This window comes from Babylonia areolata, chromosome 23 (assembly GCF_041734735.1).
Source record: "Babylonia areolata isolate BAREFJ2019XMU chromosome 23, ASM4173473v1, whole genome shotgun sequence".
In the NCBI taxonomy this organism is placed as follows: domain Eukaryota; kingdom Metazoa; phylum Mollusca; class Gastropoda; order Neogastropoda; family Buccinidae; genus Babylonia; species Babylonia areolata.
The window spans coordinates 38964227-38989881 of NC_134898.1; the positions used below are offsets into that span (position 1 = coordinate 38964227).

The 25655-nt window shown below is 40.0% G+C and overlaps 1 protein-coding gene across 1 annotated transcript in view; it reads left to right on the forward strand.

Moving 5' to 3' along the window:
• LOC143297673 (proto-oncogene tyrosine-protein kinase ROS-like) overlaps positions 1-18145 on the forward strand; it is a 62304-nt gene extending 44159 nt beyond the window's left edge. The window contains exons 33-37 of the mRNA XM_076610093.1: positions 2456-2590; positions 3451-3599; positions 8978-9124; positions 14110-14189; positions 16699-18145. Coding sequence (XP_076466208.1) covers positions 2456-2590; positions 3451-3599; positions 8978-9124; positions 14110-14189; positions 16699-17742 — 1555 coding nt within the window. The 3' untranslated portion in view covers positions 17743-18145. The remainder of the gene's footprint in view (positions 1-2455; positions 2591-3450; positions 3600-8977; positions 9125-14109; positions 14190-16698) is intronic.
• The last annotated feature ends 7510 nt before the right edge of the window (positions 18146-25655 follow it).

A 25655-nucleotide genomic window follows, 5' to 3' on the forward strand; every position in this document is an offset into this window, starting at 1 on the left:
GTCTGAAACAGGAGTATAGAAATTTGCCTGTGGTGAGCCATACACAGAACATCAATAAGTCGGTCAGTCGGTCAGTCAGTCACTTTATTGTCTGAAATGAAGTACAGATATTTACGTTTAGCGAGCCATACACAGAACATCAATAAGTCTGTCAGTCTGTCAGTCAGTCAGTCGGTCGGTTGGTTGGTCGGTCAGTCAGTCGGTCGGTTGGTTGGTCGGTCAGTCAGTCTGTCAGTCAGTCACTTTATTGTCTGAAATGAAGTACAGAAATTTACGTCTGATGAGCCATACACAGAACATCAATAAGTCAGTCAGTCAGTCAGTCAGTCAGTCAGTCAGTCAGTCAGTCAGTCAGTCAGTCAGTCAGTCAGTCGGTCGGTCAGTCAGTCGGTCGGTCGGTCGGTCGGTCAGTCAGTCAGTCACTTTATTGTCTAAAACAGTACAGAAATTTGCATCTGGTGAGCTACACACAGAACATCAACCAATCATTCAATCAACCAGTCACTTTGTTTTCTGAAACAGAGTAGAGAAATTGGTCTTCAGGTTCATTGTAAGGAAGAAAAGAAAGTAAATCTTAATTTTAGGAAACAGTGATTAAAACAACGACCACAAAACATTCCATCATAAAAGTAAGATCGTTCACACAAACATGGCATGTTTGGTTGGACTGGGGGTGAGGGTATACTGGAGGGAAAGGAAGGGTACTGCGCCGTTATCATCACATTAAATCTGTTATCACAGTGTGATGCATATGATAGGATATGAAAGCTTGACTGTCAAATACATTAGTTAACATGTCTAGTATTAAGGCTAGCAGGATCCACTTTTTTCTCTGTGTGTGCTCTGAAACACTAAACAGACTGTTTTAAATGCTTTGTTTTACAAACAAAACCAAAAAAAAAAAAAGCAAGTTTTTTTTTCCCTTTTTCTTTCTTTCTTTGTTTCTTTGAAGAAAAAGATATGGCGACTATGAAACAAACCTGTACTAAAAACTATGATTAACAAAATGTATACTCATATATTTAATCCTTGGTCAGCAGAAACAAAATCCACGAGAACAGACTTTGCAGTATACAGGTGAAGCAAACTTACTAGGTAGATATTGTGAATAATCCTGGTGTTTCATCAAGTGTGTAACACCTTGCATTTCATCAGACATGTGACATGTGTACTTGGTGTTTCATCAAACATGTGACATGTGTACTTGGTGTTTCATCAAACATGTGACATGTGTACTTGGTGTTTCATCAAACATGTGACATGTGTACTTGGTGTTTCATCAAACATGTGACATGTGTACTAGGTGTTTCATCAAACATGTGACATGTGTACTTGGTGTTTCATCAAACATGTGACATGTGTACTAGGTGTTTCATCAAACATGTGACATGTGTACTTGGTGTTTCATCAAACATGTGACATGTGTACTTGGTGTTTCATCAAACATGTGACATGTGTACTTGGTGTTTCATCAGACATGTGACATGTGTACTTGGTGTTTCATCAAACATGTGACATGTGTACTTGGTGTTTCATCAAACATGTGACATGTGTACTTGGTGTTTCATCAGACATGTGACATGTGTACTTGGTGTTTCATCAGACATGTGACATGTGTACTTGGTGTTTCATCAAACATGTGACATGTGTACTTGGTATTTCATCACACATGTAACTTGGGTACTTGGTGTTTCATCACACATGTAACGTGTTTACTTGGTGTTTCATCACACATGTAACATGGGTACTTGGTGTTTCATCACACATGTAACATGGGTACATGGTGTTTCATCACACATGTAATACGGGTACTTGGTGTTTCACCACACATGTAATACGGGTACTTGGTGTTTCACCACACATGTAACATGGGTACATGGTGTTTCATCACACATGTAATAGGGTACTTGGTGTTTCACCACACATGTAACATGGGTACTTGGTGTTTCACCACACATGTAACATGGGTACATGGTGTTTCATCACACATGTAACATGGGTACATGGTGTTTCATCACACATGTAACATGGGTACTTGGTGTTTCATCAAACATGTAACATGGGTACATGGTGTTTCATCACACATGTTACATGGGTACTTGGTGTTTCATCACACATGTAACTTAGGTACTTGGTGTTTCATCACACATGTAACTTAGGTACTTGGTGTTTCATCACACATGTAACTTAGGTACTTGGTGTTTCATCACACATGTAACACGGGTACTTGGTGTTTCATCACACATGTAACTTAGGTACTTGGTGTTTCATCACACATGTAACTTAGGTACTTGGTGTTTCATCACACATGTAACATGGGTACTTGGTGTTTCATCACACATGTAACATGGGTACTTGGTGTTTCGTCACACATGTAACACGGGTACTTGGTGTTTCATCACACATGTAACACGGGTACTTGGTGTTTCGTCACACATGCGGTGTGGTGTTTCAGGGCCTTTGGAGTGCTGATGTGGGAGGTGGTGACACTGGGCCAACAGCCGTATCCTGCTCGCACCAACATTGAGGTCCTGCACTTTGTGCGGGCTGGGGGAAAACTGGAGAGGCCGGAGAAATGCACAGACGACATGTAAGTGGTGGTGGTGCATTTCATTGTCTGTAGGCTTATCAGGTGTTCATTCATGATGATATGTTACCAAGTCGAACAGTAGTTTCTGTTTTGAGAAGTATGAGATGTGCAAGTTATGGTTTGTTTTAGAGCTTATGAATTAAGTATTGTCATATGATGGATGTAAGAAGCTATTAAAAGAGCTGAGGGTATTTATTTATGATTATTTAGCCATAGAAATGAATTGATGACAGATTCAGGTCAGGGGCCAGTGCTGTAGTTTTGATTTTCTGTCTCCATTGACCTACTACTTTGAAGGCCTTTAGCCCATATGTATGTCGTGTCATGTCATGGGCAACCCAGAACCATCAGCTAAAATCAAAGCTGGAAAGCCACCGCTAGGAACATTTCCTGAAGAAAGGAATCCATTTACAGATTACAGGGTTATCATCTGAGCATGAATGCATGTGATTAGACAAGTTTGATATGAGTATTTCAAACATTGTACATTGCAAATGCAAACAAAACAGATTATTTACAATAGAATTGCTGCTCAAGTAGCAAACTGTATTGAAAGAAATCAAGCACTTCGCTGGAAGAAAATACAAATAACTTGAAAACCTAATAATGATGTTGCCACTCTTATGTTAGCAGTACTAGTAGTAGTGGTAGGCATCCTTCAGTCTGGGAAGACTATGGAGACATGCTGTGGGTGATGTTTCTGGTGCAGCATCAGTTGTGGCTTGACAGGCCTGTTCAAGGCCTACTCTCTGATGTCATACCTATGGAAAAAGGGAAACATTAGAGAAGACAGTTTCTGCAAAGATCCATCCTTTAAAAAAAAGAAAAAAGGCTGACATCTATGGTGTGTGTACATGCAGGTTCAGTCTGATGCAGAAGTGCTGGAGCTTTGGGGCAGAGGAGCGTCCATGCTTTGCCTACCTACTTCAAGAGCTGGTCAACTATGAGGAGAAGTGTGCCCAGATGTCTCCTGCAGAGATCGCTCTCCATTCTCCTACAGGGGCCGATGGTGAGTAGACAGCAGCCTGACCTTTGACCCTGCATCACAGCATCCTGTTGTTGTTGTTGTTGTCACTTTTTGTACATAGCGTCCTGTTTTTATATTTAACACTTGAAACATAGGTGATAACGAGAAGCATCGTGGAAATCAGTCGTAAATGATGAAATGGGTTGTTTTGCTTGTGTATACAATGCTGGGTGTGCAAGTATCTCACATGCTTTGATTTTTATTGCTGCCATAGTGTTGTATTTACAAAGTTTTTTTTGGTGTGTTTTTTTGGTTGACGTTTCTGTCTGGTCACTTTGTTTCTACTTTATGCATATTCATTACTGGCTTTCAGTCATTATTTTTTATACATTCGAAAAACATTTTGCTTGCTCTTTGTGGGTGCATGCTGAGTATGTTCAAGTTTCCATAACCTATGAAATGACGACGTGGATTATGGGATCTTCATCTTCTGCATGAGTGCAGGTCAGAAGTTCTTGTAAGTTCTACTTGTAACCATGTAACCAAGTGCAACCTGCCATGTGGGGAGTAAAGTTAACACACACAAAAAATCAGATCTGGAGATGGATGGGCTTCACCAGATTTCACTTGCCCAAGACACGCCACATAAACAGTTCTTCTGCGTGGTGCCCCAATGACTCCACAGTTGAGGGAGGAGAAGAAGAGCCTTAATGACTGTTCAGAGTTGAGGGAGGAGAAGAAGAACCCTAATGACTTCAGAGTTGAGGGAGGAGAAGAAGAACCCTAATGACTTCAGAGTTGAGGGAGGAGAAGAAGAACCCTAATGATTTAGAGGGAGGAGAAGAAGAACCCTAATGACTTAGAGTTGAGTGAGAAGAAGAAGAACCCTAATAACCCTAATGACTTAGAGTTGAGGGAGGAGAAGAAGAACCCTAATAACTCAATGAATCTTCATAGTTCAGAGTTGAGGGAGAAGAAGAAGAGCCCTAATGACTCCAGAGTTGAGGGAGAAGAAGAAGAACCCTAATGACTCCAGAGTTGAGGGAGGAGAAGAAGAACCCTAATGACTCAAGAGTTGAGGGAGGAGAAGAAGAACCCTAATGACTTCAGAGTTGAGGGAGGAGAAGAAGAACCCTAATGACTTCAGAGTTGAGGGAGGAGAAGAAGAACCCTAATGACTCCAGAGTTGAGGGAGGAGAAGAAGAACCCTAATGACTTAAGAGTTGAGGGAGGAGAAGAAGAACCCTAATGACTCCAGAGTTGAGGGAGGAGAAGAAGAACCCTAATGACTTCAGAGTTCAGGGAGGAGAAGAAGAACCCTAATGACTTCAGAGTTCAGGGAGAAGAAGAAGAACCCTAATGACTTCAGGGTTGAGGGAGGAGAAGAAGAGCCCCAATGACTTCAGAGTTCAGGGAGAAGAAGAAGAACCCTAATGACTTCAGGGTTGAGGGAGGAGAAGAAGAACCTTAATGACTCTTCAGAGTTGAGGGAGGAGAAGAAGAGCCCCAATGACTTCAGAGTTGAGGGAGGAGAAGAAGAACCTCAATGATTCTTCATCGTTCAGGGTTGAGGGAGAAGAAGAGCCCTAATGACTCCAGAGTTGAAGGAGAAGAAGAAGAACCATAATGACTTAAAGAGTCGAGGGATCCGATGTAGAAGATACCTCAAAGGGGAGTCAAGACATGTGCAGGTCTACACATATGTTGAGCTGGGGGATTGGAAAATCTGCCCAAGTATCCCACCAGGCAAGATCAGGATTTGAACCAGGGATCTCACGTACCTACAGAACAGAAGTTAAGCGTGCAGTCACCCCTGTCATTGAGGTGTTTGCCTGTGTGTGAGTGGCAGAAAGAGTCATTCCCTGGTTGTTCATCGTTATCAGTAGTCTGTCTTTGTTCTGTTTTGTTTGGTTCTCTCATCTTTTTTATTCTTATCTTGCCATTGTTGCTCTTTTTCTCTGCAGTTGCCCACCCCTTTCCATTTTGTACATGTTTTTGTATGTGTGTGTGTGTGTGTGTGTGTGTGTGTGAGAGAGAGAGAGAGAGAGAGAGAGAGAGAGAGAGAGTTGTATGTATATGTGTGTTTGTGTGTGTTCGTTGAGTATGGGGTTTTCTTTTCACACTCTGTGTCCATGTCTGTGTGTTTGGTTTTTTTGTTTTGTTTTGTTTTGTTTTTTGTTGGTTTTTGGTTTTTAGTTGTCCTATTTGGCATGTATGTTGCATGTGTTTGTAAAGCACTGCTTGTCTGCTTTCCTCCTGTATTACCAGAATACTGTAATTCAGTGTTCCCTGATGTCAGCATGTTAGATCCCTGTGTGCTTGCTTACCTTGTTGCCTACCCATGCATGGTCACTTGTCTGTTTGCATGCTTACCTGCTTGCCCTGCCTTCCTTCGCCTGACATGATGTGCGGGGCAGATGCACGACTGCCCTCCTACACCCAGCCCTGGGACCTGAACCCCATCCCCCCTCTGTCCCACCCTTCCCCTCCTCAGTTCCTGCCCTCCCTCCCTGGTGTCTACCCGTCTTCCCCCCCTCAGCCCCCCTCCCTCACTCTGCCTGTTGATGGTGATATTCCCCCCATCACAACTTCTGAGCCTCATCCTGTGTTGTTTCCCTACTCTGAGCCTCTGCCTCTCTTTTCTGCGCAGCCTAACAACCACACTGCTTTCTTTGCTAACTACAGCACTCCTCAGGGGTACTATGACAACGCAAGCCGCTTAGATTATGATGACGGCTTCACATCAGCTAGCTATGAATTCGTGCAGGTGCCTGTGGATGTGCATGGAGCATGGACACCTCCGCCTTTATTGCATGATGATAGCTGCTACAACAGCACAGGCACCCGACAGGGAGTTTTCGCTTTCAGAAGCGAAGCAGCCCCAACTCAGGGTTCTGAGTACTCCGGCTATGAAGTGAACAGAGAGAAAAGGCGGAAGTACTTGCACACACCTTACCCGCTCAGTTTGAGGCTGGAGGCTTTGTCTCAGCAGAGGGGAGGTGGAGAGGGACAGGCACATGAAAACACGCCATTTATCCAAGGGGCGGAGATGGGTCCCATTTTGCAACTGCCTGCAAGTGAAGAGGTTGTTGTGTGATGCAGTCAGCAACAATGCATCTGTTTGTCATCTGTTTCTTACTCTGCTGGTGGCACTTATACTTTTTTACATTACTTTTGGATGGATATTTTTTGCTTTTTTGTTGTTGTTGTTGTGGTTTGGGCATATATCTTTGCATGGACTTCGTTAACATATTTCTGTTTATATATTTTTAGCATTTTTATAACAGTTTTTGATACATATTCTTTGTATTTTTATGTGTAGTTATTATTGCCATTCTATGTTTGTAAGCTGACACTGTGATATTTGCTTGAATGTTATAAAACTTTCAACCTATTCATTTATCTATGGACTATATTGTATATATTGTATATACAATGCATTATGTAGATTACATTACTAAGGTCCTAAAATTTTGCAGTAGAGCTAGATGTCTACCATGCACGGTTATAGCAAAGCTAGTTTGTTGGTCTGAATTAAAGTGATCAGAACTAACATTTAAAATGTGAATACCGTATATTACAAATAACAACCTGTCTTGCTAGAATTAACCACATTTTATATGCATTTCTCTGTTCTCTTGAAAATATATTAATCCTTTAGAAAGCTTCAGATTTCACTTGTCATGTTTACTAGTATGCAGACTGCTGGTGATGGTATGTGCTGTACTTGTCTTGGACAGAGCTAGTTGAATGATTGACTGGTCAGTTACCTTGTTGCTTTTCTCATCTTGGAGTGGTCCTCAGACATCTGTCCACCTTGTATTCAGGTGGTGTTATTTTTTAATGCCAGGTGTGTGATGCTTCCTGTCGATATTTAGAAAACAGAAAAAAAAAAAACCACGTCTTTTTTTGTGACGTTTATCTACATAACTCTCTTCCTCTCATCTTCTGATTTCACCTCCTGTCACTCTCGTACCTGGTATCATGCACTTAACTTTTTCCTTTTTTCCCCCCTCCAGAAAACTCCCCAAATATATTCTCCTATTTTGATATCAGTTTCTGTGATATTGTTCTGCTCTTGGTGATAAGAAATCTGCCCTCCTTTGATTTGTTGCAAATTTCTAGGTTGTTTGTTAGGCTTGTCTGTTAAAGCTTGTTTTCCAGCCAGACACTTTAGTTGCAATGGAATTATCTGTTTTGACTTTTCCTTTAGTAGCCTGGTTTTCAAGTTCCTTAACGGATCACATATTTCACATAAGCCTTGGAAAAGAAAAATAGAAAGTCTCTAAATTTCCCGTAATGTAATTTGAAAACTTCTCAGATTCTCATTTTTCAAGCTCTTCCAGATTCCTTTGTATTATTATTATTATTATTATTATTATTATTATTATTTTATCTCTAAAGTTTCTTTTGTCTCAGCTCCAGTCTAGAGGATCTGTTGAAAAATGGTCTGAACTTACCGCTGTCAAGCCCTCATGCTTGTTTTCTGGATAATAGTGTTCTTCTATCAGAGTTCTTTTGCTTTCCATCTTTCTTAGGGCTTGTCCTTGCAAGGTGATCTACATTCCCACTATGTTTTGTCTTTCCATTTATCATAGAACAAGCCATCTTTCTTAGGGCTTGTCCTTGCAAGGTGATCTACATTCCCGCTATGTTTTGTCTTTCCATTTATCATAGAACAAGCTATCTTTCTTCTTACTGACGTCATATGTTGAAAGTTCCCTCAGGTTTCTCGATTTCACAGCTTTCATTCTGTTCTTTTTAACTTTCACAGCAGTTCTCATCACTTTTTTAAAACAACCTTTCACAGCAGTTTTTATTGTATTCTTTTTAACCTTTCACAGCAGTTCTCATCACTTTTTTAAAACAATCTTTCACACCAGTTTTCATCGTATTCTTTTCAACCTTTCACAGTAACTTTCATTATATTATTTTCAACCTTTCACGTTAGCTTTCATTCTTTTCAACCTTTCACAGTAATCTTCATCATATTATTTTCAACTGTTCACAGTAACTTTCATCCTGTTGTTTTCAACCTTTCACAGTAGCTCTCATCTTTTTCAGCTTTTCACAGTACCAGCATCCTGTTCTTTTCCAATGTTCACAGTACCTGTCATCCTATTCTTTTCAAATGTTCACAGTACCTGTCATCCTATTCTTTTCCAATGTTCACAGTACCTGTCATCCTATTCTTTTCAAATGTTCACAGTACCTGTCATCCTATTCTTTTCAAATGTTCACAGCAGCTTTCATACTATTCCTTAATCTCCTCATGGAAAAGGTGTCCAGTGTTTGGTCCTTCTCTCCCTCCCTCCCTCCCTCCCTCCCAGTCTCCCCCCCCCCCCCCCACCCTCCCCACCTCCCCAGCCCCCTGTGTGCTCTCCCCCCACTGACCGGTGTTTGTCTGCCGGACCAAGCAGCCAGGACGGGCAGCCTGTATGCCCCCCAGTACGCAGGCAGCACCAGCGAAGGTAGCAGCTGCAGCAGCAGTAGCAGCGTGACCTCTTCCACACAGGTGCAGGTGTACACTGCCCCCTCACCTTCCTCCTGCAGACCTCAGCGTCGAGGTAATTACAACAACCAGCACCCCCGATCCCCCCCAACACCCACTCCCCCTGAGGCTTGTGTTGTGGTAACTGTGTGGGACTTGAGTTTGGCCTTTTTTGTGTGTGTGTGTGTGTGTGTTTGTATGTTCATTTTGTTGTTTTGCCGGTTTTGTTTCTCAGAAGTTTGGGTTTTGTGTTGGATTTGTTGATGCTGCATTTTTGTGTCCAAGAGTTTGGATTCTGTGTTGGTTTTCTTGATGCCACATATTTGTTTCCAAGATTTTTTTTATAACTTGTTGTTGCCTTTTTTTTTTTTTTTTTTTTTTTTTGAACATGTCGGGAGGAACCATCCTGCACTAGACAGGGTTGGAGATGTTTGTTTCATTACTGCATGGAGTTGCAGGTAAAACATCCTGTGACGTTTATGTTTGGTGATTTTTTTTTTCACACATCCACTGTGGGTGTATGTCTTTATTCCACTTTGAATTTATTGTGCAAGTATGTGTGCTTGTAAGTTTTGTTATTCAGTTTGGTTGGTTGTTGTTGCTGTTGTTGTTTTGTTTCCAGTTTAAAACATGATTGGCATTCAGTGGAAGAGATGTCCTTCTTCTTCTTCCTTTGCGTTTGTGGGCTGCAACTTTCACCTTCACTCGTATGTACACGAGTGGGCTTTTATGTGTATGACCGTTTTTACCCCACTGTGTAGGCAGGCATACTCCTTACATGGGTGTGCATGCTGGGTATGTTCTTGTTTCCATAACCTACCGAACGCTGACATGGATTACAGGATCTTTAACATGCGTATTTGATTTTCTGGTTGCATATACACACTAAGGGGGTTCAGGCACTAGCAGGTCTGCACATATGTTGACCTGGGAGATTGGAAAAATCTCCACCCTTTACCCACCAGGTGCTGTGATTCGAACCCGGGACCCTCAGATTGAAAGTCCAACGCTTTAACCACTCGGCTATTGCGCCCGTTGGAAGAGATGTTCAAGCGCTGCATTGTGTGTGGCGTCAGTCAGACAGTTGCACTTTTTTTGCTTTGGGTTTTGGTTGCGTTTCTTTTGTTTCATGCTCCTGGACTGATGTGAATGTTGCTTGGACCGGTGATTGCTTGGTTTCATTCAGTTAGAGAAAGATCAGTCATGTTGAACTTGGATTTGATTGCCAGGGGAAGGGGGGGTGGAGGGTTGTTTTTTTGTTTTTTTGGGGGGGCGGGGGGGGGGGGGTGAAAAGGTCTGCAAAACAGTTTTAGTTTAGTTTTGATGCATATTTGATGTTGATCAAAAGGTCATGCTGGAGAAAGAAACATTCTGCCTGTTTGGACAAGATTATCCCCCCCCCCCCCCCCCTTTTTTTTTTTTTTTTTTTTTTTGTTCTGTTTCGACTGTCGTGTGTAGAATATGAAATCTTTGTATATGGTTATCTTGACCTGAACCTTGTCTTTTTCTTCTCTTCTATTTATCTTTATATTTATGATCAGCTGACTGGTACAAAACTTGATGTACAGATGCAACACATTCTTAGAATCAAAAGATCAACATCACTAAGACGGTTTAAAAAACACAAAAAAAAGAAAAAAAAAAGAAGAAATAAATAAAATCAAATCAAATCCAAACAAACAAACATTTATTTTAAATGTTTTAGAAATGTGTTAAAAATTATCCTGCATTTTTAACATCTTATTGTGGTTAAGAATTTCCTTGTAAAGTAATAAGAATAATAATAATACTAAGAAGAAGAGCAAGAAGAAGTAGTAGAAGAAGAAGAAGAAGAATGATAAGAATGATAAAAACAAAGAAAAAGAAAATTAGCACAGTCCTCAGGTACCTCAAACTTTTTTCTGATTTTAGGATTAAGTAGCTTGGTTCCTTGGTTTTTTTCTACTTCATTTGACTTCAGTCTTTGACTCTCTGTCTTTCTGTATTTGACAAGGCATTTAGATAGACGAATGATGATGCTGTATTTTGTACTGTTTTCTGCAAGGATATATTTCTTTTTCTTTCTCTCTTCTGTTTTTTTTTTTTTTTTTCTCTTTTTTTTTCTCCATCTGGTGATGATACCATTACTTGACTGCTCTGATCATGATTGTATTGCACTGTGTTGTAATGTTATTCTTAGCTGTGGGTTCTTTTACATGTGTAAAGAGTACTTCACATAGGATCTTGGTTTATGACCCCGGTCAGAATGACCAGCAGTTGGACCACTGCAAAAAGTCCAGGGGAATGGGGGGGAAAAATAAATTCTGGCCTGTGTTTCTGATTGAAACTTGAGACTCGATCTGCTGGGTCACTTTACTTCTCTGTCTCTGTGTCTTTGTACATACACATTGTGTATGAGAATGTGTATATGTATATGTGCATGTGTTTGTGAGTGTGCATGCCTATCTTGTACGCGCGTGTGTGTGTGTGTGAGTGCGCACATGTGTTTACTCCTGCATTCACGATGGAGGGAAAGTCTTTTCGTTTAAATAGCCACAATTTTCATTTCTAATTTTCATTTCTTTTATGGTTGATTGATCAGAGTTATGATATGTTGTTCACCTTTATTTTCTCTCTGTCATTGATCAGAGTAATGATATGTTGTTCACCTTTATTTTCTCTCTGCCATTGATCAGAGTAATGATATGTTGTTCACCTTTATTTTCTCTCTGTCACTGATCAGAGTAATGATATGTTGTTCACCTTTATTTTCTCTCTGTCACTGATCAGAGTAATGATATGTTGTTCACCTTTATTTTCTCTCTGTCACTGATCAGAGTAATGATATGTTGTTCACCTTTATTTTCTCTCTGTCACTGATCAGAGTAATGATATGTTGTTCACCTTTATTTTCTCTCTGTCACTGATCAGAGTAATGATATGTTGTTCACCTTTATTTTCTCTCTGTCACTGATCAGAGTAATGATATGTTGTTCACCTGTATTTTCTCTCTGTCATTGATCAGAGTAATGATATGTTGTTCACCTTTATTTTCTCTCTGTCATTGATCAGAGTAATGATATGTTGTTCACCTTTATTTTCTCTCTGTCACTGATCAGAGTAATGATATGTTGTTCACCTTTATTTTCTCTCAGTCACTGATCAGAGTAATGATATGTTGTTCACCTTTATTTTCTCTCTCTGTCTCTTCTGCGCAGTTCCCCAACATCAACAGTACTGGTATTTAAGTGTTCTTCAGTTTGAAGAGATGTGCTACAGATTAGACCTGTTTTTACTTGCTGTTGTATTTCTGTGACATTTGTGGACCATTTTTATTTGCTTGTTTTGCTCATTGTGTGTGTGTGTGTGTGTGGGTGGGTGTCTCTCTATCTGTGTGTGTGTGTGTGTGTCTGGGTGTGTCTGGGTGTGTGTGTGTGTGTCTGTGTGTGTTGTGTGTGTGTGTGTGTGTGTGTGTGTGTGTGTGTGTTGTGGTGTGTGTGTGGGTGTGGTGTGTGTGTGTGTGTGTGTGTGTGTGTGTGTGTGTGTGTGTGTGTTTGCATGCATGTGATAAATAAAAGAAATGGTTGTGAGAAAACTCAGGAAAAGAGAGACAGTATTTTAAGTTCGTATGGCTTCATTACATTTACTGGTTCTGACAAGCATTATTTTTAACTTTGTACGGGAACATTCAGATTGAGTCTTTCTTCTCACAAACAAGCACAACATGCTTTCAACAACAACAACAAAAAAGCCCCAAAAAAGGAAAAAGAAAAAGAAAAAGTCTATTTAATGAAGCCAGTAATGTAGCAACATCAACATAACCATTGACGTACCATTTAAAAAAAAAAAAAAAAAGATTTTCATTCGACATTCGGCGCATGTGCTGATTAATGGATTGAAAAATAAAATCTTCTGGTGCTTTTCATTCACATTGAAATGATACAGAATCTGGTACATTGTTTTTTCTGCTGTGTTTTGGGTAAAGCTGGGTCACTTCATTTCTCTACCTCTGTGTCAGTTTACATACATACATACATACATACACCGGTATATATATATATATATATATATATATATATATATATATATATGTGTGTGTGTGTGTGTGTGTGTGTGTGTGTGTGTGTGCTGTTACATTGCACAATTATTGTAAATTAGTACATTGCAATAAGCAAAGTGTTCTTATTTAAACATTTCATGCCTTTTCTTTTTTTCATTTACGAAAGAATTCTGTATTCACCCCCTTTTGAAATTATGTATGTCGGAATGTGGCTATGTGTGTGTGTTTACCCCTTTCAATTTTTACTTCATCTTTCTGCTGTTGTTACGAAATTAGAGATTATTTAGTATTTCAGTCATGTTTATTCAAAATTATTGATACCCAGTGATGTTTATGTCAAATGTTTATACAAAACCATGACTATTTCCATCTAAACAGTGCCATATGATTTTAATCTGTCTTGTTCTGGCATGCTTGTGCACATTTCAGCATGACTGCATGTTGCATGCATGGCAGATTGCCTGCTGTATATCACAATTGACTCAGTATAACTGTTGTCACACAAATACTTTAAAATTCATATTTCATACATTTCAGTAACGAAATGTAAATTTGCACTTCATATTAAGAGAGAGAGAGAGAGAGAGAGAGGGGGAGTTACTGTGTGGTTTTTTTTTTTTTTTAGAGTTTGTATATATTTGTATCCTTGAAATTCAGTCCTAGCATTGACAGATATAATTTGGATGACATAACATCAAGATGCAGTTTTTGTTCATGTGTGTGTGTGTGTATACCTGTGTATGCAGTCTTTTAAAGCTGTCTTGGGAGAATGTTGATTGCACATCTGTGTTGAGGATGTTAGAGAAGAGAATCAGCAATGGTAAACCTTGTTGACTGAAACTTATTTCTATTGGGTTGGTATACTATATTTCAAATAAATGTTCTTGTGAAATAAAACACTGTGGAATGATAAAGATGCACCATCAGATACCGTGACCATGCTGCAGTGTTATTTTGTGTGTTTGTGTCAAGAAGAAGAGAAATGCTTGAAAAGTAAGATGGATGTTGCTTGATGTGCGTAGGCGGCTCCGTTCGCATGACCCCTGCCAGCAAGAAAAAACGACTGATGACCTTACTGGGTGGAGCTGACAGCAAGGAGAAGGTACTGTGGTTGGAATTCATCTTCATGAACAGTTCAGTGACAAATGGTTGAGCACACAAGAAGAGATACATGTGGGCTAGGAGACTGTAACTGCGACTATAATTTGAATACAGTAATGCAGTCAGGAGAATTTGTGTTTTGATGTTGATGATGTGGTGAAAGTGTGTGTGATCAGTGCCTGGTGTGGTGGTATTATTATATATTCTGTGTGTGTGCGTGTGCGTACGCACGCACGCATGTGTATGTCTGCATATGCATGTATGTATCCTTTTTTTTTTTTTTTTGCTAAGATAATTAAGAAAAAGAATCTGATTTGAATTTTACAGTTTTGTTTGTCTATTATTTATGTGTGCATTTGACTTTCAGGAGTTTATCATTCTGCTGGATTGAAAGTGCTGTTGTTCTCACTTTGTTAACATTCACATCAGTATGAAGGATCCTGATCTTTGCTGCTTTCTGAATTGTCATCCCATTATCACAAATCTGAAAAATGTCCAAAACACACAGATTTCGCAACAGTATTAATATCATTTCCATCAAGGAAACAAGGAGCTTGAAAGTCAGTTTAAAAACAAAAACAAAATCAAAATCAAAAACAAAAACAAAAAGAACAAGATTGGTGAGATGGCAGTGTGTGTGGATTTCACCAAGATTTCACAACAGTATCAATATCATTTCCATCAATTGAAAAAGTAGGAATTTGTAAGTTAGTAAAAAAAAAAAAAAAAGAAAAAAAAAAGCTAGGTTCAAGAGAAAGTATTGTGTTTGGACAGATGGTGATGGAGTACACAAAGATTTCACAACAAAATGAATATAATTTCTATCAAGGAAAATAAGTAAGAATTTGTGAGTCAGGAAGAAAAAAAATGTGAGACTGACAAAGACAAAATCTTTATAATCAAGGGAAATCAGTAAGTAAGTTACATGCGTTTTTACATCCAGCCCTCGCCCTAAAGAGGGAATAAAGCTAAAGAAGCAAAAAATGAGCAAAAGAGAAAAGAAGAAAAAGACAAAATCAAATCACAGCCAAAATACACACAGCCCTGTTTCCCGATTATCCCACCATTCACAGCCATCTGACCCAAAGCAAAACAAAGGAAAACAGCACAGATGAGGTGGCATTGTGTAGCAATGATGAGGTGACATTGTGTAGCACTGATGAGGTGACAAGGTGACATTGTATAGCACTGATGAGGTGACATTGTGTAGCACTGATGAGGTGACATTGTGTAGCATTTATGAGGTGACATTGTGTAGCACTGATGTAGCATTGGTGAGGTGACATTGTATAGCACTGATGAGGTGACATTGTGTAGCACTGATGTAGCACTGATGAGGTGACATTGTATAGCACTGATGAGGTGACATTGTGTAGCACTGATGTAGCATTGATGAGGTGACATTGTATAGCACTAATGAGGTGACATTGTGTAGCACTGATGAGGTGACATTGTGTAGCACTGATGTAGCATTGATGAGGTGACATTGTATAGCACTGATGAGGTGACATTGTGTAGCACTGATGAGGTGACATTGTGTAGCACTGATGTAGCACTGATGAGGTGACATTGTATAGCACTGATGAGGTGACATTGTGTAGCACTGATGAGGTGACATTGTGTAGCACTGATGTAGCATTGGTGAGGTGACATTGTATAGCACTGATGAGGTGACATTGTGAAGCACTGATGTAGCACTGATGAGGTGACATTGTATAGCACTGATGAGGTGACATTGTGTAGCACTGATGAGGTGACATTGTATAGCACTGATGTAGCATTGATGAGGTGACATTGTATAGCACTGATGAGGTGACATTGTATAGCACTGATGAGGTGACATTGTGTAGCACTGATGTAGCATTGATGAGGTGACATTGTATAGCACTGATGAGGTGACATTGTGTAGCACTGATGAGGTGACATTGTGTAGCATTTATGAGGTGACATTGTGTAGCACTGATGTAGCATTGGTGAGGTGACATTGTATAGCACTGATGAGGTGACATTGTGTAGCACTGATGTAGCATTGATGAGGTGACATTGTATAGCACTGATGAGGTGACATTGTGTAGCACTGATGTAGCATTGATGAGGTGACATTGTATAGTATTGATGAGGTAACATTGTGTAGCACTGATGTAGCATTGATGAGGTGACATTGTATAGCACTGATGAGGTGACATTGTGTAGCACTGATGTAGCACTGATGAGGTGACATTGTGTAGCACTGATGTAGCACTGATGAAGTGACATTGTGTAGCACTGATGAGGTGACATTGTGCAGCACTGATGAGGTAACATTGTGTAGCATTGATGAAGTGACACTGTAGCATTGATGAGGTGACATTATTTAGCATTGATGAGGTGACACTGTGTACCATTGATGAGGTGTTGATGAGGTGATGAGGTGACACTGTGTAACACTGATGAGGTGATGAGGTGACACTGTGTAGCATTGATGAGGTGACACTGTGTAGCACTGATGAGGTGACATTGTGTGTGGACAGATGATGGTGGACCTGCCAGGAATGGGGCGCTCCCGTACCTCCTCTCTGGACTCGAAGCGGTCGTCCTTGTCAGAGTCCTCTCGCACGCCCTACAGCATGTCTCAGTTCCCCCCTGTCAGGGAGTACGATGCCATGGGATACCTGGAACCTCGTCAACGCCGACTGCCACAGTACCTGCAGCTTTTGAACCACGCACCAGAACTGGAACTGCCGGCCTTTAAAAACGCTCGAGCGGAAGGGGCGGAGGCTGCCGGGGACAGTTCCTCCACCCGTTCCCAGCATGCGTCAGCTTTTCGGCCTGTGGGTCCTTACTCGCGTGCGGCCCAGCTGGGAGCCAGTGGAGGGGGTGGGAAGAGTGTCGCCACCTGCCCTCCCTCGGTGCTGTATTCCTCCGTCACAGCCCACAACTCTCACCAGCCGGGGCCCTTCTCCTCCAACCACTGTGAGAGGGGGCGTGGCTCCTCCTCCTCCTCCTCCCAGACTTACGGGGTGGTGTCAGTGCAGGACCCTCAGTGCTGTGATGGGGGTGTGGCCGAGAGGCTGGTGGTGGACCTCACCGACCTCAGTCGGATCAAAGCCTCTCAGCGCAAGTTCTCCGACCAGGACTTGTACAGCAGCCCTGCTCAGTTCAACCAGCGAGCCCCCCGCCTCTCCTCCACCTCCTCCTCCCTGTCGGAGCACCCCTACTCCCGTGTCATGGACAGCCACAACAACAACAACCACAACAGCAACAACAACAACTACAGTTTTGCCAGCACCAGCAGCGCACGGACGACGCCTGTTGCGAATGGTGGTGACCGGCTTTTCTCAGGCTACGACCTTAACCAGTCGTACTGTTCATCACGAGGCAAAGCACCCCCTCCCCGGTGGACCAACCGCAGCGGATCAGAATCAGACTCAGTGTTTGAACAGGAGGAGGAGTTACGCCTCCCACCACCTCCCTACGTCAACGTGCAGAACGGACCGCGCTCACGGGGACAGATGTACCCAGAAAACGGGGGACCTCTGGCAGGCTATGACATTGCCCAGGCCAGTTTGGTGTAGAGGGCAGGGCAGAATGAACCACACTTTGAAGAGTAATAGGCTGAAATGGGAAGTGGAATTTCGACACTGAAGTGCTGCAGTTTACGCTTTTTTGGATATGTGTAAATCTTGATGGCCTTGTTGCTGATAACGGTATTTGACCGTGAAAATAGAAAGGTTTCACTTTGGAAATTCCAACCTGTGTGTGGGGGAGAGACCTGTGCAGATTGTGGAAATGTGGCCGCACTGACTGGGCAGCCCCCCACCACTCCCCCCACCCCCGCACACCCCCTTTGTTGACTCCAGTGTCCATGGACAGGTCTGTGGTTCGTTGCTCAAAGTCATGAGCTGATGACTGCGGCAGTCTGCTGCCTCGTTATTTGGTGTGTGGCCAGATTCACACCTTCACCCCCCCCAGTCTCTTGTTGAAAACATGATATGGATTCTTCAGAAATGTTCAGTGGCACTTGAGGTGGGTTTTTTAAAATTTTTTTTTAGCGGAATTATTTTCTGTCAGTGGAATTCAATGGGTATTTGTGACAGCTTCAGTCTCTGTGCACGTTACAGCCATTTGGAGCTTCAGTCATTGTGCAAGTCATTGTGCACATCACATCCATTTGGGGTTGTTTCACTGTCTGTCTTCACCCAACTTGTGAAGTGTCACCAGTTTCTAGTGTCTGTCTGTCTGTCTGCAAAATCAGTGATCTGCAGTTTTGGATTTTCTTTTTCTGGATGACAAAACACATAACCTTTGTGAGGAAGACTTTATTTGGGGGGGTTTGTTTGTTTCACGGGAAAAGCAAATCTTTGAGGTTGGAAGGTTTGTACCGGACATATGGATGTATAAAGTGTTCTTGGAATGTGTGTGTGTGTGTGTGTGTGTGTGTGTGTGTGTGTGTGTGCATGCATGCATGTGTGTGTGTGTGCGTGTGTGTGTGTGTGTGTGTGTGCGCGCATCTGTGTGTGTGGATGTGTGTGCTGTGAAAAGATTGCAGTGTTTTACTACTTACATTTGTCTATATATATATGCTGCTGGTACATGTGCCGATGACAATCTGTTTGTTTCTCATTATTCCATTGAGTTCTATGGATTGTATCTGTTCAGGTTTTACACTTTGAAGAAAGTGAAGACAGATTTTTTTTTTTTTTTTTTTTTTTTTTAAAGACTTTATGTTGGTCAAACAAAACTTACTGCTAAATGAACAGTCTGCATTACCACTTTTTATTTCCTTATAATTCTTTAAAATAATTCCATTTTTTATGAAAAAAAAGAAGATACATTGATTATTGATCTGCATCTACATTTTAGTTTTTGGAGAAAGCACAAATGGATCGGAATCATAATTGTGTCAAAGTCTGACACACTACAGCATTAACTCACTCAGTACGGCCAGTCCTCTCTCCTCTTCTACACAGACCCCTCGGATGTCCAGTGGGTGTCTCAATGACCCAACCTTTAGCTTCCGTCATCAGAATTGTGGTATTATGTGTCAACATTCACCTCTTCAGTATAAGAGCCTTCCACTTGCAATATTTTGATGGTGGTAATTGGGGTGAAACGCTGTTAACGTCGTCTCTTACGCCGTTCGTATGGAGAGAGTTAAGACTTCACAGCAAGTGACAGTGTTAGTGTGTGCACTCAGGTTTAACCCTGGTGTTTCAGCTCCAGAAACTTCAAGTTTGAGATCGATACATATATATGTCATCTGTTCAGTTTTCTGCTGTACATATGGAGAAATATCAAGTTTGATAAACATTAAGTCATCAGTTACATATAATTTCCTTCACAGTTTTTGTATCTTCTGACCCATCAGATTAATCGCTTTGTTAGTCTGGTTTCTAAAATTTGATACTGCAGTCTGTCTTATACATTGAGTCAGAAAGATACTGAAACAGAAGGAAGAAACTGTGTCTGAAATCAGTTGTAATGAATGATTTTTTTTTTTTTTTTTTTTTTTAGTCAGTAGTGTTTTTGTGTGTTAGCCATTTTTTGGGTTCCACATTCTTTCCAATTTCAGATATTCCCTGCTCAACAGAATTCTCAAGTTTGCCTTTCTCATGTAGAAGTTCAAACAGTAATCAATGAAGAAATGACTCCAAATGGCTGCACATTGTCTGATACTATCACAAACTTGTAAAACGTCAAGTTACTTGGTTTCACAACTCAGTGCCATTTGTACTTCAGCAGAAGTAAATCTTTGTTGAAATGCAATATTTAAATGGCGAAAGAAATTCTCAAGTAGTAAATTAGATGTGATTTCAAGATATTTTTCAAAACTTTAAGAATTTTTGCACTGTTTGATATAATTCTTGTGACAGTTCAGAATTTGTTTAAGTTCAGATGATATAGAAGAGAATTATGATAATTCTAGTTATTCGTTTTGTTGATAGTTCTAGCCCCACCTCTTTTCTTTCCGTCTTTTCTTTTTCCTATTCATAAAAAAAAAAAAAAAAAATGTACAAAGGATGCGCCAAGCAATGACAATGTCCAAGCAGTGATAATGTTCAAGCGATGAGGACCCAAGCAAATGATATTGTTCAAGCGATTATTATGAACAAGTAATGAAAATGTCCAAGCAATGATGATGATCCAAGCGATAAGAATGTTCAAGCGATTGTTATGTCCAAGCAATGATTATGTTCAAGCAATGATAATGTCCAAGTGATGATGATTATGAAGTGCAGCACAAAATGCATGTAATCTCTATACAGAAGTGGTCAGTTCTGCTTGCCTGTACAAAGGAACACTAGCAGCTGTGATTCATTTGTCTAGTCATCCATGTGTTAAGTTGAGGGTGAATGTGTGTGTTCTGTATTACTGTTTCTTCCTTCTTTTTTTTTGTTTTGTTTTGATAACATTTTTTATATTTTCTAAACATGTTTGCCATGGTTTTTTTTTTTTGTTTTTTTTGTTGTTGTTGTATAATTCATGATTGTAAAGCCTGGATTAGTTTTGTCAGTAATTTAGTTTTAATTTTTGCTTGTTATCAATATTCAGATCAGCAAGGTGAAAGCAGTGAGGAGGGGGCACACAGCTAAGCCCTGCTGCATTATTAAGCAGTATGAATTGATTTTCTAACCACTGCTGTCTTGTCATTCAGTCTTTTTTCCCCCTTCAAACAGAGCAGTACACATGGTTTGATTTCAAAATGAATTTCTGTAGGTTTCTCATTTGTATGTTTAGCAATATTTTCTTTATTTCTGTACAGGTGTGAATGAAATGACTGACTCCTTTTTGGGGAATTTGATCTGGTTTTTTTTTTTTTTGTTTTTGTTCAGGTGTGAATGAAATGTTTCATTCCTTACTTGGGAATTTGATCTTTAGTTTTTTGTACAGGTGTGAATAAAGATGGTTTACAGTGAATTTGGTCTAACTAAGCAAGTCATGCACAGTGACTGCAAATGTTGTGCAGAATTCTCTCATAAAAGAATGTAAAAGAAAGTTATACAGAATCAAAGTAAACTGACAGGATACTTGACAGCACTGGACTCATGAAGCCAGATGCAATGATAATGACAGATTTAGGGGTCAAAACAAACAGTTCACCAGCACAATTTTATATTAACAGGTCGGACAGCTAGCCAAAAAGAACAAGTCATCATGGATTTAAAAAGTTTTAAAAAGTAAGTGAATTCAAGGATAACAAGCCTACTGCGAAGAAAAAGTAAAACTGGAATGACACATCACATTTATGTCAGAGAATATTTTAACCCATGAGAAATCCACTCTGATAGGTACACAAATGTATAAGCATGCACTCAAGGCCTGACAAGTGCATTGGGTTATTCCGCTGTCAGGCATCTGCCTAGCAGATGTGGTGTAGCATGTACAGATTTGTCAGAACTCAGTGACGCCTCCTTGAGAAACTGAAGCTGAAACTATCCCATGAAGAGTTGTTCAGATACATGAATAGTCTCACCTGCATTTTGCCAGCTTGACCAGCCAACAGTTGTTGTTCATTCTGCTCATGACATGGCCCTGACTATGGCAGCTGCCCTCACCCTTCTGTACCGTACTGTTCTGGCTGCCAGCCCGTTGTATTGCCTAGTCGTTTGTAGACATGCTTTGGCCTGTAGTTTGCTTTGATGGCGGCTTAGAGTGGGATCTCCTCCAAGAAATCAGTCTCTGTTTGAAATGGGTTTTGTTTTTTTTTCAAAAATGGGACAGTAAAAGTACAGATAGTGACAGTGATTTTGCATAATTTATAGATAAAAAGTTGTAATGTTTTTTGGCAGTCTGTAAGATTTCGGGTCCCGCACTAAAAACTGGAGGTAACACTTGGCAGAGAAACATGACTGGACTTCTGATGGAACGTTTGTTTTTCAGTCTGCTGCTCAAATGTGATAAAGAAAGTATTTGACATTTCTGCTGAATTCTGTTGACAAGAGCTGTTGAAATTCGCCAGATATTCTTTTGTTTTATTCTGACACTCCAGACCTGTCCTTTCTCTTGGACAGAAAAAAAATCCATCTGTGAATGTTAATATTTTGTCATGACAGTTCACTGTATTGAGTGGCATAGTTTACAAGACTCTATAAATCACGCGGATGTGTGTAAAAGGTTCACACACACTGAAATAATTTTTCAGGTTTCTGATCTCATTGCGAATTTGACTGATTTCACGAGAACAGATCAGGCTGCTGGAAATATGTGTGCTCTGACCCTCTGGAACATTCATTGCTCTGGTGATCGTTTTTGATCCATACCGCAGATTTCAAGATTGGGTTTTTTTTTACCTGTGCTTCAGTACAGATAACAGTTATAAGTACACACACACACACACACACACACACACACACACACACACACACACACACACACACACACACTAAGTGAAAATAAAACAACAAAACCGTTTAGTTAATCTGTAAGGAATAATGAAATTAACACAATACTTGATACAATGAAGGGAAAGTGAAGCAAACGTCAGTGAACAAGTGATTAACGGAGACAGAAAGTCAGACTTTGATTTGAAGAAGATATTGCAAAGGAAACAGTGGCTGTTGCAGAGGACCTTAGCACAATACTTGCCAACCCAACATTCATAATTTCAGTTCGAAATAGAATGCTTGTAAATTTTATGACTTTTATTTCTGCCTAAGGTCTTGCATTAGATCCATCATCTGGTCATCTCAAATTTTCAGATATCCAAGTGTCTATAGCTTTAATCACCATTGTAAATATTTTTCCCCCATTTCAGTTTGTTCTGTTTGTCCTTTCACTTTTTAAAATGTTTCTTGGTCAGAGGTAGACATTGACACAACGCTGGAATTTAAATGCATCTTTTTTTGTTTTGTTTGTTGAATTGTTTATGTAGTTAAATCCCAGCTGTTTCATGCCTCTTGATGGAACCTATATATTGTTGAAGTCACTAACAGGAATACATGTGTAAACGTTTTGTTCATTTGTCTGTAAAAGTAACACAATGGAATTTTTATTTTGTGTTTGTGCTTCAAAAGTTATAGGGTTGTTTTTGTTGGTTTCTTTGAGCACCAACAAGTGGCTCACCTGATAAGAAATCCAGTGTCAATTTTTTTTTTTTTTTTTTTACCAGCAGATAAAATGAGGTATTATGTTGTCATCACTATACACAGGAGATTATGATAAATGATCTTTTAAAAATGTTTATTGTACAGAGGCATGTTTTGAGGAGCTGTTGCATTCCCATGCATGTACATATGCTCACACACACACACACACACACACACGCACATACACACACCTGTCTAATAACACTGTTAGTGAATAGACATTAAACTGAAGATCTCTCTTTCACACACACCCACACACACACATGGTTACAATTTCAAACAAAACCAGGTGGTTGATGGAAATAAAGTGTTTTATCAGAGTTTATGTTCCAGAGGCAGGCAGGGACAAAAAAAAAAAAGTGGTGATGTATAGTGGGAAGTACACCGAAGAAAAAATAAAACAATGAAAATAAGGTATAGTGGAGAAAAACAGAAATTATTATACAAACGCAATGTATTGTGCTAAGCATATTACGCCTGTTTTGGCTAATCCAGCTGCTACTACTGTTTCATAGTAATAAACAGTAGTGGCTATTTAGTGAGTACAAACAATGCTTATCACAGTATAGTGAAAAATTTATGCTCTTTTTTAAATCACACAGAAGTTTGATGGGCTGTTCACACAAACTGTAATATGACCTTTCCTTGTCTGCTGATCGATTCAGTATTTCAGTGTTCATTCTCAGCACACGATGCAGAAAGTTTTGGGGAAATGATAAAGCCCAGAAGAATTTTTTTTTCTCCAGATAATCCTCTTTGTTTTCATATTTTCATCACCCAGTACCGTGTCCCTGTTTTTGCTCATTTTGTAAAAGAAAATGTTTAATATTCAACCAGATTCAATCAGATTTCTTAATCACTAATGTTATTACGGTTTTTTCGGATTTCTTTTGGCTCACTCAGTAGTAATTTTGTGATTGCTGAACCTTAACAAATGGCATGGAAAACTAATTTCTGAACATTTAAATGCTTTTTTTTTTCTTTTCTTTTTTTTAACACTGTAGTAGTAGAAGTGATACAAATGCACAAATTGGGAATCAGATGGCATGCTCAGGTTGATGTTCCTCTTGTTCTCTTGCTGATGTGTCAGTGATACGTGGCACAACTGAATGACTAATGTGTAACCTCCCCTTACACTCCATTTGTCTTGTACAGTGTGTGAAATGAATGATATCTACAATGAAGTTTCATAATTTTTTTTTTTTTTTATGATTTGATGACTTAGCTGTTCCATACATTGATTATGAGTAGGCCCTGATTTTTTTAAAATTCTTTTTTCAGAAGTTGAGCTGCAAGTGCGAGTGCAGGCACATGTGCATGTTGCCTTTGTTGTTTCAGTTCTTTCATGTCACTGTGTTCTGTGTGCAGTGTGAAATAGGGACAGAGGATAGGACCAGTGTTTGTAAATATCTTTGAGATGTCGATAAAACCAGAAAGCCGAGATTAAATGGCTGTGGCTCTCCTGGAAAACGTCATTCAACAGAACACAATATGGTTTTGAAAATCATTTACAGATACAATTTTAAATCCAGGTTTTAAATCTTTAAACATTTTTTCTCAAAACCTGTTCTTGTGAATGGTATTGGAAAGCTGGAGTCATTTAATTATGCTTTCTTCCCTAGACATGGTGGATCTTGTGTTGTGTACAGTGACAGGACTTGCTGCTGTGACTGATGTGTTCATTTCATTGTTGTCCAACATGTGCTGATTCGCTCCATCTAGTCCATCTGTGTGGTTGTTTTGGTGGGTTTGCAGACATACGGTCTGCTGCACACCTTGGCATAATGCTGCTGGGTCTTGTCCAGTCAATATTGATTAGCTTGGTCAGAAAAGAAGTTTACAGGTCACATAGATTTGGTGTACAGATTTTTTTTTTTTTTTTGGTCACATGTATGTAAAGTGGAGAGACTTAAGACTGTTGTTTCTTTCCACCAATTGATGGAAGCATCCGTGTTTGTGTACACTGGTGTGAGGTAAAACACAATCCTTTTGGGGAAATTTCAGAGTGGAGTCACATACGAGTAATTGATATACATGTTAAAAAAAACAAAATGTTGTGTTATCTTGTTTGCCCATTAATTTTTTCCCTCCCTGCACAGTGCACACAGTCTGTGTACACCCCCTCCCTCCAAACCTCTATCATGAACCCCTGGTCAGAAATACCCAATGACTCTCAATACTGTTAGATGTGTTACTACTTTTCATGTGCAATGTGCTGCTCCTGGAGAAAGCAGTCTGTCAGAACCTGTAGCATTTGTCTGATACCTGGGAAAGGGAAGCTGAACCCAAAATTTTGCTGTTGTTCAGAAGAGGGTCCATGGGAAGAAATTGTTAAGCAAAGCCCGTTAAGAAAAGCCCTGTGTGCAAATGGTGTTTACTTAAAAAAGAAAACAGAAAAAGAA